At 49.7% G+C, this 17,742-nt stretch overlaps 1 protein-coding gene across 1 annotated transcript in view; it reads right to left on the bottom strand.

Moving 5' to 3' along the window:
- Positions 1-17,742, bottom strand: part of CADM1 (cell adhesion molecule 1) — a 133,999-nt gene that overhangs the window by 44,413 nt on the left and 71,844 nt on the right. The window contains exons 3-4 of the mRNA XM_057379026.1: positions 732-878; positions 61-213 (exon numbers count right to left, since the gene is read on the bottom strand). Of these exons, the coding sequence (XP_057235009.1) occupies positions 61-213; positions 732-878 (300 nt within the window). The remainder of the gene's footprint in view (positions 1-60; positions 214-731; positions 879-17,742) is intronic.

The raw sequence follows: 17,742 nt of genomic DNA on the forward strand, positions 1-17,742 counted from the left end.
AACCCCATCCCCTGACCCCGAGCACCAGTGACCCCAAAGCTCCGCGGGATCTGTCCTTACCCAGCACGGTGATGGTGGTGTAGATCTCCTGGGGAGGGTCGGTGTAGAGCTGGCAGAAATACCTCCCTTCATCAGAGATGGAGACGTTGGTCAGGGACACACGGAGCTCGCTGTTGGAGAAGTTCACCAGCTGGAACCTGCTGTCCTTGAGGGCTGTGGGGAAACACAGCCTGGGTGAGGGGGGGACAGAGGGAATGTCCCCTTCTTCCACACCACAACCCCAAAGATCACAAAAACAGCACATCCAGGTGACCATTSACAGTGTCTCACTGTGGCACTGTCTCCAGAGATTTCAGTTTGGGTATAAAGCAGCACAGATAATCCTGAAATGTTCAGTTTTTGGTCTGAAGAGTTTATCTCTGAGAACACCGCACTGTCTTGATGTCACCCTGTTCAATTTGTTTGCCAGGGCTAAATATCTGGCACTCCACTGCAATTCAGCCTAAATTACAACAATCAATTGCTATTGCAAAGGAGGATGCTCTGACTTTTAGAGGGGACGGTGAAGTTTTCCATTCAGGAGGAGATTATGATTGCCTGTGTCACCCACCWCCACAGAACCAACTGCACTGGGAGWGTCCAGCACTGCACAAACAGGAGAGATTTTGGCAAATGCCATGTCCTGAGTGCAAGTGAGGCATGGAGGAGTCCTGAGCAAAGGAGGAACTTACGCCTGAAGTCTCTGAAGTAGATGGTCTGCCTGTTGGGGTTCAGCAGCTGGATCACCGAGTCGTCGCTGTTCTTGACGCGGCAGCTGATGGTGGCCACCTCCCCCTCCACCACTGTCACATCCTCCGTCACCAARTTCTGCCCATCACCTGCACGACACAGCAAAGATGCCACTCAAGATCAGAAATGACATCTGGGGGTTTTTTGGGGGGAATGAAAACCTCCACTGGCACCATTGGTGGAAAATCAACCGCRGAGCCATCGAGTGGTCCCTCCGTGGAGGAGCAGTGGGAAAGGAGCTCTGTGATGGGAACAGAGGAACAAGGACTGCTGCCACACACAGAAACACCAAAAAATGCCCTCCTCTCCCACAGGACAAACTTGTTAAATCACCCTGGAAGAACAAGTGGCTGAAAGAAGCACTTTTCCTTTGGCTGCAGCAGACAGACTTGAGGGAATCACTCGTTACTCACTCYGTGTAATCAGTAGGTGCAATTAATGTCCAGAGGCAGGGAAAKAACAGGATCCCATGCAATTATGCTGTGGGAGCCTTGTAATCATTTACAGGCCATCGCCCCAAAATCTCTTGTCCTAATGAGTGGAAGCATCACATCACCCCCACGCTGAGCATTCGCCTCCAACACCCGAGGACGCAGGGATGGGAGTGGGAAAACCACTTTGCATTTCAATTTCTCCAGAACTGTGAGGAATCAAAGCAGGAGAAATTTCGAGATGTTGATTGGCCATGTTCTAAATGAAGCCAGGAAATTTGAGCACTTGGCCACAGGTTGGTGGTCAGAGAATCCTCCAGTGCTACTCCACAGCTGCCTCGGCCACGAAAAACCCAAGAAAGCAGGATAAAGTTTGCACACAGCAAATCTGGGGTGGTATTTAAACCCCAGTTTTTCTTCATTTTTCTTTCTTTCCAACTTGTCTTTATTATTTGACATCCCTTGGAAATGTTTGACAAAAAGGTGCCTCGTTTGGCAAGATGGATAAACCATCAGACTCCTTTCCACGCCTGATGGGCARTGAGCTGAAGTTGGGGCACATTTTTCTGCCCTCTCAGTAAAAATTTTGATTCTCCAGATTGATGAACTCGGAGGAGCAACAAGAAAAATTTCTGTCAGTAACATCTGTACTGGAGCACAGAGCCCAGGCCCTGTGCAAGAGGGGCAATGACCCCATCCCAGAAATGTGCCTGGCTCCTGCTCTGCATTCTGTGCCTCAGCACGGGGCTGCTCCTGCTCACAGATTCCTTTTCTGACTGGAGGATGAGCATCCAGCCACCCCAGAATGTCAGCAGTACCCTGAACGTGGTGTTCCTGAACCCTGGGCACACACATTAATGGCAGCTTTGGCACCAATGCATTAATGGTTGGATTTGATAATCTTAGAGGGCTTTTCCAGCCTAAATGATTCTGCTCTCAAAYCCCAAACCCCTGTGCAGATCCCAAAGGAGGCACAGCAGAGCCCTGCCCTGCCTGCCCCATACCCTGCTGCCTGCACAGGCCCTGGCATCAATGAAATCAAACATCTCCAAAGTGGTTCAAGCAAAAATATTAAACATTACTAACTGCTTCTGGGGAATAATTTTATCAAACCCATTCAAAACAAGGTTCTTGCACAAGGATCAGCTTGATAYGTTCTCATAAACGCAATATTCCCTACAAATCATTAACAAAGCTATTAAGATTCGATTTCCATCTAAGCAATTATTGCCAGCATATTTTTTTACATTTACTTTAAAAGACTCAATCCTATTTTCAATTCATTAAACTGTTCCTTGCGTTTACTGAATTTTACATCAGCTTAGAAGACTATTTGAATTAATAAGAATTACAGTAGAAGTAATTTAGAAATAAATTATTTGAAGTTCAAACCACTGAAGCTTTTCAGGGATGSTGCTGTGTTAAAGCTGCCGAAGGATGGCTGCAGAGTGCAGCACCTCAGTCTGGGCTGGCAGATCCCTCWGAGAAGGATTTTATTGGGGTTAATGATGCTCAGGGAGCACAGGAGGACACGCTGAGCCCCTGCACAGCTCAGAGCAGCCGCAGCTCCGGGGCTTTGCTCTTTGTTCCCAATCCAAGTGTGTCCCAATCTGCTCTGCTGACCCCATCGTGCCTCACCACAGGCACCTGCAGATTCCCCTACACATTTTGGGGTATCCATTCCTGTCTGCTCCTGCTCACCAAGGCAGGAAAGCTATTTCTATGAGCAGCATTAATTACAAACTCTAAATTAAATAGAACTGCAACACAAAGCAAGAACTCTTTAGACCCATCCTCACTGACAACACCTCGAGAAGTTTCTCAGTAAATATTTACTGCCAGTGTATATGTATTTTGAAGAGCATTAAACACACACACAGCATGAGAATATTTTGGAACAGAAAAGGACAGGTTAGGGAGGAAGATGAAGTTTATGGACCCAACACGGAATCTCAGGAGTTGAGAGAAGCAAAGGAAAATTACTGTTGAGAACCAACATTAAATCCCCTGGCAACGCTTTGTGGGGTCACAGCACAAGCAGATCCAATGGAAAAMCCCAAGAGGAGGATATGGGACAGATTTTCATCTATTACACATAAAGAGACTGGGACAGCACAGTGTCCATGTGTCAGAGCAAAGCTTCCTGCTGGGACCCCAAAACCAGGGACAAATCCTCATCCCAGTGTGGACAGACAGACTCCAGGACAGACAGACTGCAGGACAGACAGACTCCAGGACAGACAGACTCCAGGGCTGGAGCTGTAAGTCCTGCCCTGGAGCAGAAGGCACTGCTGCAGATGGAGGAACAGGAACAGGAACAGGAGCAGGAACAGAATGAATCCCATTCTGGAGGTGTCCAGGGTGAGCTGCTGTCCACAGGCACCACAGGCACCGGTGTTAACAAGCAAGGAAACACCAAAATGGGTGTCTGCAGTGCCACAGGGGAGGGAAAACGCCATGTGTGCTTCCTTCATTACCCAAAGCAATTCTCCAGCCTCATTCACTGAATCTCCTCACAAGGTGAAAAACGACACCGTGTTYTGTACTCACTGGAAGGGGGAGTGAGGGGGGCACACAATGCTTGAGGGACGCTCTGGCTGCACCTGCACAATTAATTTTTGCACTTGTCTTGCTGCCTCAGAGCGCTGCAGTCTCTCCTCTTACGGCTGCAGACAGACACAGAYGAGTAAATTGTGTTTCAAACAAGTTCCCCTCAGCTGGACACAGCCCAGGGACCTTGGCTCATATGCAGTGGTCACATTTAAAATCAATTCTTTCTCCCTTGTAGGACACCGGGCTAGAGGGAAGCGTCGGGGGGAGAAGAGGGGAAGATTAAAATACGTGCTGGGGAGCACGATTTTTCAATTCCTATGGAATTCCTAACCACAGGTGTCCCAGCGTGAGCTGCAGCACTGCTGCCTCAGTCTTTCAGTTTTCCAAGGAAGAGGAGTTTTCATTACACCTGAACTATGTGAGCTGTAAACCTGAACAAAATTCCTCTTAATAGATTGAGTCAGAAGAAATAACTCACACAGACACACAAACTGTCTGTTCACGTGCTCAAGGAGGAAAGCAACACAATGCTGCATCCCCAGAATTAACACAATTTAAATGTCAACATTCATCTATCAGTTTCAAGTACCTAAAAGAAATGTGGTGGTTAAAGAGCCATCCAGAGCTGAGACAAGTGTGTTTAGAAACACTGAGCATCCACCTCCCCCAGGAGCTTTGTCTGCTTTGTGTTCCTTCTCCTCCCTGAGCTGAGCAGCTCCTCTGCTCTCTCATCCATCACTGAGAGCTTCATCTCTTCCCTTCAACACAAACATCACCATCAACTTCTKGGGAAGAGAATGGGAACTAAAGAGAACCTTGGTTGGGGACAGACCCAGGAAMAAGGAGGAACCCAAGGGCCATTTAAGCACTGTGCAGGTTTGGTTCCAGGAGGGAGAGGAGAACTGCAAAGGCAGTGCTGGGAGAAGCTGCAGGAGCTCTGTGCATCTGGGCTCGAGTCTGGAGAGTTTTACAAAGCTGCACTTGTCACACTTGAACTCTGCAGAAGAAGGGACAATCCACGCTGATTGTGCTGGCAAGGGAAGGCAATCRCTGCTGATGGAGTTATTTCATGGCATCTTTGTGCTGGGTGAGGGATGGCAGCAGATGGGAGCAGCTGCCCAAAAACAAAAACACAAACACACACAGACCCAGCCCTGGTGCGGGCGGGCAGAGCTGCAGGTCCTGGGACAGAGGATGGATCAGGTTGGGGTGAAATGCCCCAAACAACCCCTCCAATGCCAGCCTGGATCCCTCCAGGGCTGCCTGAAGCACACAGGACAGGTCCTCATCCTCTCAGATAAAGGTTCCTGTGAAAGGCTGGGGTGCAGAGAGGGGGCAGCCACTGCTYGTTCCACCCTGTACAACCCCAAAAAACCCTACAAAACCACGGAGCCTGGAGCCCACTGCACCTCCCAGGAATCCTTCTCTCAGCATGGCCCTCACCTCCCAGAGGAAAATGTTGTTTTCCATCAAGATTCACAACTAACCTTTCGAAACAGCAACTTTCTCTTCTAATAAGATGTAATTACCAGCTTTGTGACCCTGAGTCAAGCCTCTCTGAGATTTTCCTGCATTCAAGTAGCTCTTATTCCCTCTTCAGCATCTTCTCCATGGCCAGCAACARACTCAGCAACTCCAATTCCAAGGCAAAGAGCTCTTCAACAAAGTGATGGTGGCAAACAAATAGAATTCTAGAAAAATCTCCCTTTTGAGTTCGCTCTGTGCAGGTCTGTCGGATGCAATACACCACTGGGGAGCCTCACCCACAAAATCCCTACTGAGCATCAGGAGTATCAGGGACTTTTAGCAAAATTCACTGAGCCCAACTGGGCAGAGGGTGCTCAGTGGTGAAGGGAATGGGGTGCAGAGACTACAGCAAATTAATGCAGTAACACTCACCCAGGACTCGGATTTTTGAGATTTAATGCGTGTTCCCTTCCTTTGTGCTGCAGCCAGGTTTGACAGAACTGCTCAGAGAAGGGCACTGCTGACAGACAACGTGGCTGTGCCACATTTGGGATCCCCCAGTGATGCTCCAAGCCCCAGCTCCCATTTAGGAAGSAAAAAAGGAGGGGTGGGAGGAATTAGCATTGGCAGAATCTGTTCCCAAAAGGCTGATTTGCTCAGTCTCTGTGCAGGGACAGACCCGCTCCTGCTGCTCCCATTCCCGGTGCCAGGCTCCATCCCTGTCACACACAGCACAGGGACATTTCCCCTCCTTTCAGCACCCATTTTCACAGGAGCACTTTCAGCACCTTCCCCGCTCCTCTCCCCGCTCACACTTCCCCTGAATTACTCCCCACACTCAGACAGAACGTGCAAGATGGTGCTAAAAATTACTTATTGTGAGGAGCAAGTTTACGCTATGAAACAGCCACTTCAGAGAAATATACGGCAAATTCAAGCGAGTTGTGCACAGATATTAAATTTGCGGAGGAAAAAAAATGCCATTGCCACCTTTATGGCTTTTCTGGCTTAAAGAGTAAGAATAAAAGATGACAATAGCTCTGAAATTACACTGGAGGCTGCACTGACTTTAAACATAGCGAATGGCTGTGTGATGCAATGGCACCAGGGAATTCTTTCCACTGGTTGAAACCAAAATGGGGAAAAAAAAATYCTGTTTTATGACCRAATTAAAATATTTCTTTGGATGTTAGGAACAAAATTCTTTTTTCTGCCATGAGAACCTCTGCACCCCTGACCAAAGGGTGTTTCAGTTCCTTCACCCTCCCCTCACWGCCGCCAATCCCCCCGTCCGTGCAGATTTATGATCTGTCACCTGTGCTGGGATTAGATGTCACCCTTGTCTTTCTATTACCCAGATATTGATAGATCAAAGTCCCTGGCCATACGTCGCTGTCCCTGCAAAGGTTCCTGCTGGCGGACACTGAGGATCRATATCCATCTGCTCTGTCACTGACCGAGGGACGCGGCGCCGGGCACGCAGAATTGGGAATGGAGGCACAAATCTGCTGCTCTGCACATCTCAGGCTTTATTCCACATTTCCAATGTGTTTCTAAGAAACAGGAGCAGCTGATCTCTGGTTGGGCTGCAGAGCTGATGGTCCATTGGCCAGGCAGTGAAAGGTCATTGCTAAAGATCTGTGTCTCCCGTAAGGTCACCGCGTTATCCAAGGGTCCCCAAGGATGGGGGGTGAGCTCCTCAGTGCACAGGGCACACAGGAGATGTTCTGGAAGGATCTGGGAAGGAAGGACTCTGAGGGAGCTTTTGGGGACACTGAGGGGTAGAAGTGAGAAAGAACAAAAGGGKAGGAAAGGACAAAGCTGTGAGTGGACCCTCACCAGAAATAGAGTCAGGTCCCCTTCCCYGGAGCTCCCCGACACTCAGTGTCACTGCACACCCACCAAGGACACCCCCAAAATCACTAAAATCACTGCTGCCATGYCCCAGCACTGCCCCAGCAAGGGAGAAGCTCTGACAGCAGCAGACRGTCCCAGCAGGCTGCTGCCTCCATTCAGGGTGTTTAAATAACACTCACTTAGGATCAACACACGTTTATTATTAATGGAGGCCTAATACACAATTCCTTATCTRCATTTATCTTCCAGCTACTGCTACCAAGGACACCCACAGCCCGGATCCAGGGAAGGAGACCTTGATTAAACCCGARTTTCACACACAGGTGGAATTTCCTTTGCTGCCCTGACTCTGTCCGTGGGGAGTTGAGCCCTGATGAGGAGCTGTCGCTGCAGGTTACAGGAGGGAGCACAGATAAAACACTCGRTTTTACCATCAAAGAGCATTGCCCTGACCACAACAACACCTGCTGCCTCACACTCCTTTCTGTCTGTGCCACAAGGGTAAAGCTGCAGCAGCCCCTGCCAAATCCCACACAGGAGCAGAGAATTTACACGTTTGCAGGTTTGTCACCACCATTGTCACCTCTGGTTTTGCCCTGCGGTGGCCGAGCTGCCACCTGCCTGCTCTGAGCCTGGCAGTGCTCACACCCCGAGCTGGCACAGGATCTGGGCAGGAGATCTCCATCTGCTCCCTGTCCACCTTCCTTCCCTCTGCACAGCCCCGGGTCCTGTCCCTGTGTCASTGGGGACAGGGGAMMMRRSGRSRMMASGGRRMMMRRSGRSRMMASRGGRMMMRRSGRSRMMAKGGGRMMYRWSGGSRRSKGWSRSMAKGGGRMMMRRSGRSRMMASGGGRMMYRWKGGSRRSRGRSRMAACRRSGRSSWYKGWSRGSRGRSRMMAYRRKGRSRRSSKWSRMMASGGGRMMYRWKSKGGRCAGGGGACACAACGGGGACYKTGGACAGGGGACACAATGGGCACCTTGGACAGGGGCACAATGGGGACAGGGGACACAACAGGGACTGTGGACACAACAGGGACTGTCCCCTGGCACTGCCCAGCAGCAGAGAACCCTTCCACAGACCCCACTGTTCCACCCCTCAGCCCCAGGGGCTCTCTGTGCCCCCAAACCCTCTGGGGTGATGCCACTGCTGTTGAGCTTTGCTTTGGATCCGACCCCAACACCGATTCCCATTAGGCAGAGTGACGGGGKTTCCAATAACAAGGAATTCTGTTTCAAGTCAGATGATGGGTTTCATTTTACTCTAATGAGCAGATATGTCTTATATCCATACCTGTAACCCATTTCTCGCAGACTTTTTCACATCCTTTTTATTTTTTACTGTCAGTAGCATCTGTCACAACGTGCGGCTTAATAATCTCTTTTAAACCCAAGAAATCTGTATTTCCATACAGCACCCACGATGAATTCTGATCAACATCAGCCTGGTCTCCTCCTATAAAAAGGACYTTCTTTCAACAGCCTGCATATTCAAGTCTGAAATCTTTAGTTCACCAGCAAAATAAGCAAGGAATAAATGACAAAATTAATAACAAATGTGCAAACCTGTAGGGAATGTCCTCAAAGCAAAGGACCAACAAAGAATACACTGGAATGTTTTCTTGGGGTATCCTGGCCTGTTCTCACCCTTTGGTTCAGCGCACAGCCACACTCAAATCCCAGCACTGTCCTTGCCATGTTTTACATGGAATAACTGTGAGCCTCCCATAAAACACCTGCCCAGCTGTKATCCCAAAAGTTCACTGTGATGTAAAAGCAGAAAGCGAAACATTTATCAGTGGAATGTGYARGTTCATGGGAGYGACCCATTCCCATCAAACACTGAGRGAAGGACAAGCCCTCCTCCACAGATTGAGCTGAGTTTCTCCTGCCCTTTGAAGTTAATTCCCCGTTTGCCATGGGAGGGAAAGCTGATCTCACCTCCTGTGGATTCACAGCCTTTGGAGGGGTTTGCTCACAGTGTTATCTGTGCTCTCTCCATCATCTCCCCTTTTGGGTGGGAGTGCAGAATGTCACAGTCCTGATTTCAGAGYCCTGCTGTGCCCAGGGCCATCTCTGTCCATTCACCAACTGCAGGGGCTCTGTGCCATGGGAAGGGAACTGTCTTCAGGGATCTTTTCCTCCCTTTTTTCTCAAGTATATTCCCCCTCTTCACTTACATTTAGAGACCAGAGATGAGATCTTTTCTCCAAGAACAGACCCCCACCAGCGACAGACACCCCCCAAAAATGGGTGAAACAATCTCAGCAGCAACACTACAATCAAAGTGAGGAGTCCTTCCAATTTCCACTTCCCAGGAAGGATAAAAAGGTAAAAGAGAAGCCTTTAGTCTAGATCCCAGATCAGACATAATGATGAATGCTCACCTAAAGGGCAACATATTTGTAAGTTTTAAATCTCTTGCAACACYAACTGTCCTGATTCATCCCCGCGATAAAGGCAGCTCTGAGAGCTATTCTAACATATTTATTATTTTACAGAGGAGGAAGAAAAAACGTGGAATCAGCCCTCAATCTGCCACCCGTCGGATTTATAAATGTTAGTATAGGACCAGTGCTAATGTCTTTAAATATTAATATCTCCTCACTGCAGATCCTGCACGTCCCACTTCAGCCTCCGCCCGGTGGCTCGTCCAGGCTGGGGAAAATAAAATGCATTTTGGTGGCTTTTTTCCCCTTCATCTATGGGATTTGTTTTGACTAAAGCCATGAAAAGAAGAGAAAGGGCAGATGCTCCTGAACACATTCCTGCCTGCTGTCAGTGCTTTGCCAGCTGAGTGGAAGGCACAAAGCTCTGCTCCAGTGTTTATTTTTAAAGATGCAGCTTGCCTGATCCATGCTCATTCCTCACGCCTTGTTTTCAATAGAGACTCTGTTCTCTTTGCTGGCTGCCAGGACAAAGGCAGAGCTGGGAGGAAGGGAAGAGAAACCGTGTTCTGCACACMAAAATAAACCCTTGGGTTTACAAACTGCATTACCCCAATCCCTCTCACTGCCTCTGCAGGTGCAGCAACAGGACAGTAAAGCACACGACAGAAAAAATACAGTTCTGATGAGAAAGAAAACCAGGCTGGAAATGTTCCTCATCCCACCTTCCTCAAATCTGCACCCAAACCCCCTCGGGTGCCYGCCCCATCCCACAGAAGGCACACCRAGCAGGAACTCCTCTCTCAGCAAGCTCTTTGTAAATTTTATCACTTATTTCTTAAAGTTGCAATTGCCTTTTAAAATTAGATTGTATTTAGTTCTTAATTAAATCGTCATCGTTCTACAAAACCCCACAGGCTTTGAGGTTTAGATTGTCATTTTAAACAAAAGTAAAATGGTAAATGCCTTTTCCATCCAACACCATTAGGTATAATTAAGCAATGGGTAAAGCATACATCGTGCTATAAATGTCATTTAGTTTTACAGTGAAACTCATCAACATTTATCAAAACACTGCCTCGAGAAAGAACGAGACAGCTCCAGCAAGTGACTTCCACTCGCTGCTGCCTTTGAAGCGTCTGCTCGGAGGGAGAGCTGCAGAGGAAGAGCCTTCCCATTCCACATYTCCATCTTTTGGGCTGAAATGCTGATTTTTTGCCACGTTCCCGTATGTGGGAGGATGGGTGGTGCGTGGTCATCGTGCACCAATGTTTGGGAAGGGGRTCCTGGAGAGCCTCAAAGGGAGCTCAGGGTAATGCCCACGCCCATGGAATTAATGGTGGGGACAGGACAGTGCCACTGCTCCTCTCTGGGGACACTGTCCTGTCATAGCTGTCCCCACAGCCCTGTACCCCAGCCTTCTGAGATAAACAGCATTTCATTCCTGCTTTCAGGTGAGCCTCGGAGCCGCCACCACAGGGACGTGAACTGTAAAGAAAGACAAACACCAGCAGTGCAATCACAGGCACTGCCGTGCCGCTTCTATTCTAAAATCTCAACATTTCCTGTGTTCTCCCGAGAAGCATTAAAACAGTCAAACTGAGCCCATTTAGAAGCAATTTTCAATTTRCTGCTCCTCCTTGATACCCACATGGCAAACACCAGCAGGCAGTGGCTCCATCACAGGGATCGGGCACCCTTCGCCTGCGCCGAGCCTGACGCTGCAGCTCCAGGCACAAAAACAGATTTGAAATTGATGCTTCATCATTACCCATCATTAAAAAATTATGCTGTTGTACAATCTCCCAAGTAGCAAGGAGTGAACGCTGTGTTCTGAATTCCCCCTCCCTCCATGGTGCACTGGGTGAGGTTCTCTCCTCTCCTCTCTCCCCGAGCCCCCAGCGCGGCGTTGGGGCTGTGCCGCAGCCGCTCTCTGCTCCGACAGCTCTGGCTCGGTGTTGGCAAGGCAACAGCAGCTCAGGGCTTTGGGGAGCAGCAGGGAAGAGCTGCAGCCACCCAGCCATGCCCCAAACACCGCCCTGCTCCAGTGCCATCCCTTGGAGTGACCCCGGGCTGCTCTGCACGGGCTGTGCCCGCTGATGATGGCACTGATGGCACCCAGAGACCCTTCAGAGCAGCCACGGCAAACTGCMGCTCCCTCTGGAACCCTGAACACCAGTCACAGTCACAGCTTGGCCTCAGCTCCAGCAATTCCCACCCCAGCCCTTTCCCTTACACGTTTTCCCTCATTGCCTGTCTCCAGACAACCATCCCGATGGGATGTGCTGGAACAGCAATGGCTACAAAGCAAAGCTGACACGAGAGGGCCATACAGTGCTTGCCTTTACTTACAGGAAAACCCTCTGAAATCGGTGAAAATACCCAAGAAACTCATTCTCTCCCCCTTTTTTTCTGCCCTTCTTGTTCTCAAGCATTTTCCATCTCTTCCATTCTCTCATGCCTGCCCAGGGATGCCCTGAATACTGGAGCAGGCAGGGAGAACAGGAGGACACACGGTGCTGCCCATCCACCACCTTTCCAAGCTCAGACACAAATGGATTTTGGTCACACACCCTCCCTCCCCCTCGACAACCCTCCTCCTGTCCACAGGAGTGTCAGATCTACCAGCAGGGAAACAAATTCCTGATCTCCAGCCCACTGCAGTGCCCTGAAGAGAAGGGAATTTGGATTTACAGGTGAGTTAGAGTGGCAGGGATTTTGGAAACGGACACCACATGCAGCACCAATCCTCCAGGTCACCTTGTTTGAAAACCACAAATACAGAGAGGCCACTCCACCAAAAATCCGTCTTCTTAACTGCTCGAAACTAAATTTAAAATGCATGTATGCAGCGTTCCTCTCTGCTCGCTATTCTCAGCTTCTCCTTTGGCCTTATGATAAAAGAATGCAGGAAATTATAGCCAACCTTCCCCCAGCCCGGAAAAGGGAATTAATTACTGCAAGCACAAAGTCAGCGCTCTTCCAATAAACCAATGCAATCCATCCAGGCACTGAAAAGCAAGGAAAACATCCYGGGGGCTCGATACCTCGCTAGCCATTCACAGCATGGATATTGCACAACAGCTGTGCCCAGGACTAGCACAAAGCCAACATTATCTCTGCCATTATTAGAATTAAATAAAGCCTCTCTCTCTCTCTTGATGTGCCCAGGATTATAAAGCACCTCAAACCTCTGCAGGCTCTCGCCACGCCTGGCCCCACGGCGGCTTTGCTGCTTTAGGCCAGGATTAGATGGACTGCAATGAGCAGGACAAAGTTCCTCAAGGTGCCACCACCCACTCAGTGTCACCACAGCACTGCAGAGCTCTCTGGAACATTCTGAGCAGCCCAATGTGGGCACATGGAAAGGATTTGGGGTTGGGGCACTGCTCACATCCCAAACCCAGCTCTTCAATGGGGTCCTGCTCTCCCCTGGGTGATACGGGGAGCACTCACAAAAATCCAGGACAGCACATTTTTGCTGTAATTTTTACCACTCTGTGATGGCCACGAGGGAGCAGCTGGGCCAAGGGGCTCAGTCACCCAGCACTGAGCKCTGCTGCAGGCGGATCAGACACAAMCAACCTCCCTGCTCTCTATCTGCACACACACTAAGTGCATTTCAAATAAAAATACACTCCAACCATCAAAGCCAGGCAGGCTCCAACCCTCCTGCTGCCGTGTCACAGGAGACACGAGACCTTTTACAGATGTTGCCAACAGCAGCTGAAAATCTACCAGACATTTGCTTAGCATTTCTTGAAAGAACAGTTTCAATTAGACACATTCTTCACAGTTCTCCTCTCAAACCCCAACAGTTTGAAGAGATCTGCTTGTTTTTGCCAAGTTTTCACGAACTGTAAGCCTGGCCCCCTTACACTCGGCACATCAAGGGTAGGATATTTAAAACAAGGCTCATTTTCAATGGAAATGCTCCACAATAAATAACTCAGCAGTGCTGTTGTGAAAATGTAAGATTTCAGCAGTTGACTTTTAATCAGGAGCTGCATTTGCACCCGAGAGCAAGAGAAATCCTCCCCTTAATCACTTACATTTAAAAGCTCTTTATAAAACCTGCTCTAACCCAGGGCACGGTCTGTCCAGAACACCCCAGAACCCTCAACCTGCCAGTAAATGCTGCTCTCACCCAACTGATGACACACCACGTTTTGGAGCTACAAATAAAGGACAATTCCTCATGGCTATTCTTCTAGCAAGGCACTGGAATGACAGGCTGGCTCAGGCTGCCTTTTAAAAGTGGTTCATAAACGTTAAAAGGGTTTTTGCTGAGGAGCCACTCGGGCAGATCCTGTAGGGATGGTGCTTTTGGCTCGGGGATTATTTTTTTTGCTCAAGCTGCCAGGGCTGTGTGTTACTGAAGGGTTTGCAGGCAGGCAGCTACTCTGGTGTCATCCATCACCGCAGGCAGGCACTCACCGGGTTCCGCCTCCGAATTTACACCACAATCTCACCCCAGTCTGAGCTCCAGCATTCCTCCTTGTGAGCAGCACTCCTCCCTAAGCTCAGCTCAGCTCAGCTCAGCTCAGCTCACCTCCTCAGACTGCGCCGTGGAACCATCACCCGGGATAACCATCCTCTGAATGGAACGCATCAAGCTCAGCTGATGAGATAAAACACTCGAGGTTTGTAGAAAAATGCTTTGACACAGACACCATATGCTCAACACCCACAATGAGGCAGGTGACTYCAACCAGCAAAATTTCCTTTTCCTGCTGCCTCTACTTAATTTGGGAGCAGCTCGCCCTGCTCTCACCCTGAACACAGGGATCCAAGAGGCGTGGATGGGAATAGATCATGGAACACAACAAGTTCTTCTCCAACAGGATCTGAATCCTCACCGTGGATACCCCGCGGCAGCCGTGCAGGATGGATGATGAACGGCTCTGAGTTTGGGCTGGTTGTGAGAAACAAAACAAGCCATCTTGAATCTGAAGGTTTTATGGGTATGCTGTTTCRTGTAATTTCCCAAAAAAACGAATTACATTCTGCTCATTAGCAAACGCCGCTGCACAAAGCGGAGGGCTCTGCAAGAGGATTACAGCGCAGGGACAGCGGATAACGACTCCAGTCAAATTCTATTTTAATGCACCCAAAGAAACAATAGCGCAATCAAACGGGGGGAGGCAACCAGAAAAGAAGGAAATTCATCTGCCGTACTCTTCCTTTCCATCCGCAATGCAATACAAGGAATTAAACTTGTCACTCTTGACTGCAAACCGCACAACAGAATGGAACCACGTGCAATCGCTTCTGGCACCAACGAGCCCAGGAATCTGTCCTGGCACTGCAAACCAGAACATTTGGGAGTGCTGGCTTGCAGGATTGGGAAGCACTGGTTCCTTGAACTTTGCACCAGCTATTTTCCCCAGGGAAGTTGCAAGTTTGCAATCATTTACCCCAAACTGGCAGAGTTTGTGGAGACAGGAGGACACGCATTACTATGGGCATGGTACTGGTGCAATCCACACTGAACCTGTGCCTTACTCCAAATCCCAGGGACAGGATTTTCACTGTGGCTCAGAAGGTTTTTTGGTTTGTATTTCAAACAAACATCAACAAAATGTTCTCTGATAGGCAAATCACCCACACGGACACGAACCACCACCTCTGAGCAGCCTCGGCAATAACGCACTGCAGACGCCAAACCGGTTCTTGTTCAAACCTCACTTCTTGGAACCCACTAAGCTCTAGAGGAACCACTCAAAATAGGGAAGCTTTGAAACACTCCAATACAAACCCCAGGTTTGTAAATAAATGGCAGCTCTGCCATGAGAACAATCACTCGCCTCCACGACACGGTGCCCGTCACCAGCACCACCCTGCACCTGCTAATCCCACACCAATCCCCAAATCCCACCCTTGGGATGGGCACCTTTGGGAACAACAGCTCAGTGAGAGCAGCTCCTCCATCTCCTGCTGTCCCACAGCTACCGAGGGTGGTGCTGGTGGCTGAGGAAGCAGAACTTTCCAAAGCAGCAGGAGAGTGTTTTGCCACGCTGAGACTCGCTCAGCTGAGAACAGCACTCACAGCACTTTTCTGCTCTGAAAAGGGCTCAATCACGCTTCGTCCCCATCGCCAGAAATCCTTAATGATGAAACCCCAAAGAACTGCAGCTTCTCAGCCCTGTTCCCTTGCTGCCACCCCGCTCCCCGGCCGGAGCCTGGTGACACTGCCAGGGCCGGAGGGAACAGGGAAYGTTCCCAATGGTGATCCCAATTAACGAGCTCGCAGCTATTCACGTTCAAAGGCTTCGCAGCTTCCATTGAACGTTTCCCTTTTGTCTTCCTGTCCCTTCCCAATTCCAGGGCTCATTACTGCTGCAGCCCCGGCTGTAATTGCTTGGGAATGCGGCTCTCGGCACAATACCCCAGAGAAGCTGCTTTATGAGGCTCCTCATGCTACTGAAGAATGCCATGAAAACCCCAATCCCAGATGTCTGGCTCCAAACCAGGGAACTTGGCCGGCCTGACGAGATTTCCATCGTGCTTATGTAAGGGCGGCACTCACAAAGGGACACTGTAAAACAGAGACAGGGCCAGCTCTGCTCACAGCGAGTGAGCTTTGAGTCTCGGCAGCACCTTTCACCTTTCACACCCCACAAAGGACCTACAAAAAAATTCAGCACCTGTGCTTAAGTTTTGCCCAAAAGAAACCACGAAGGCACCTTCTGTCCATAGGGAATGAGCAACCTGAGCATCCTAGAACAGGGCAGGGTCAATAAACACCCAGCTGAAGGGACATTGCCAGGACAGTGCCAGATGTGCCCAACTCAGGGCAATTTGGGCAGGGTGGATGCTCAGGGTCACCAGGCAGCCTGTCAGATCTTCACAGGAGAACAACACACCTTACAGCAAGGAAAAACACCTCATGGGCGAGCTCTTCAGCACCACAGACAACGATCTTGGAACACAGAACAGGTCAGAAACATCCTCAGAGCTGCAGCAGGAGAATTACTTGTGCACAACACTCCCCGACTAATGGGCAACCAAATGACACGGTGGAATTATCCACGTTAACAGCTCTCACGTGGCTCAGAGCACTCAGAGCAGGSTTTGGACCAAAGCCACATGTTCCAGTTTCTGCCTGAACTGGAAAGGATGACCAAGGGCAACGGGAGGCAGCATCACCAGAAAAGCACCGATTTCTCTGCAGCAAATTGTCACTGTGTAAGAATCCTGCTGCTGCCAGGACAGTGAACATGGACTGTGTCACACAGGAGAGTGCTGCCACAGGAGCTGCACGACCCAGGGCGTCTGCAGCCGCAGCRCTCCGGTGCCAGCAGCACTCTAGGAACAGAAAATAAACACAGAGGAGCCTCTCAGGGAGACTGCCAGCTCGGAAATCCAGCSCTCCATGCAGCTCCAGGAGCTTCCTCTGCATCCCCAGGATGCTCTGGCACACCTGGACACACAGAGCTGCTGTCCACCACCAAGGAAAGGGTTTTTCTGAGCTCAGCACACCTTCTGCTGCCATTATTTTTGTCAAACACAGCCCACATGAGATGTGCTGATGCATCACAGGTACTGTGTGCCACCTGCAATGCGTACGGGGCTCTCCAAACCATCTCCCCAGCCCCAAAATGCACGTCCTCAACAGCACAGAGGGAAATCAGCTCTCCTGTCAGGGGCAAAGCCACCTTTCCCAAGCCATTGCCACAGTCCCACCAGGCAGGAGCACTGCAACCTTTCCAAGGACAGGAGACAGCAGAATTGACTGGGAAAAGGACGCATGGAAAGCCCTCAGCCAGAGGCTCCAGCCCACAGCAAATGCAGGTCTTTACTCATTGAAGACAAAGCTGAATTTTCCTTGTTTGTCAGCTCAGGYCCTGCTGCCACATCCCTCCTTCCCCGGGGGTTAGAGAGAGGAAGGTTTTCTGCGAGTGACACCCATGGCGTTTGACAGATCGTCCTTCTGCGAGAGGGAAATGGAGGATCGCGTCGCTAAAAGCATCAGCCTGCTTATCAATCTACGAGCTGCATCTTTAAAGGTCACAAGTGGGGAAAAAAATAAAAAATCAGCTACTCATTCTAATTCCTCGCAAACAGGAGCTCGTTTTTCACAAATCCACCCTGCCGTGCTCGGTAACGTGACCTTTCACTTACAAAGAGAACAGCCAATTTCTGACTCTCGTGCGTTCCCCTCCCTTCTTTTCCATAAATTAAACACAGCCTTTGTACCAGGCTAACAGGCTTTTCCAGCAGTCCCCTAAAGCTGCCACAGCTGCTYGGGTTTGGGTCCTG

The sequence above is a fragment of the Malurus melanocephalus genome, unplaced genomic scaffold (genome assembly GCF_030028575.1).
Source record: "Malurus melanocephalus ecotype Western Australia unplaced genomic scaffold, MMel_1.1 scaffold_382, whole genome shotgun sequence".
Taxonomy (NCBI): domain Eukaryota; kingdom Metazoa; phylum Chordata; class Aves; order Passeriformes; family Maluridae; genus Malurus; species Malurus melanocephalus.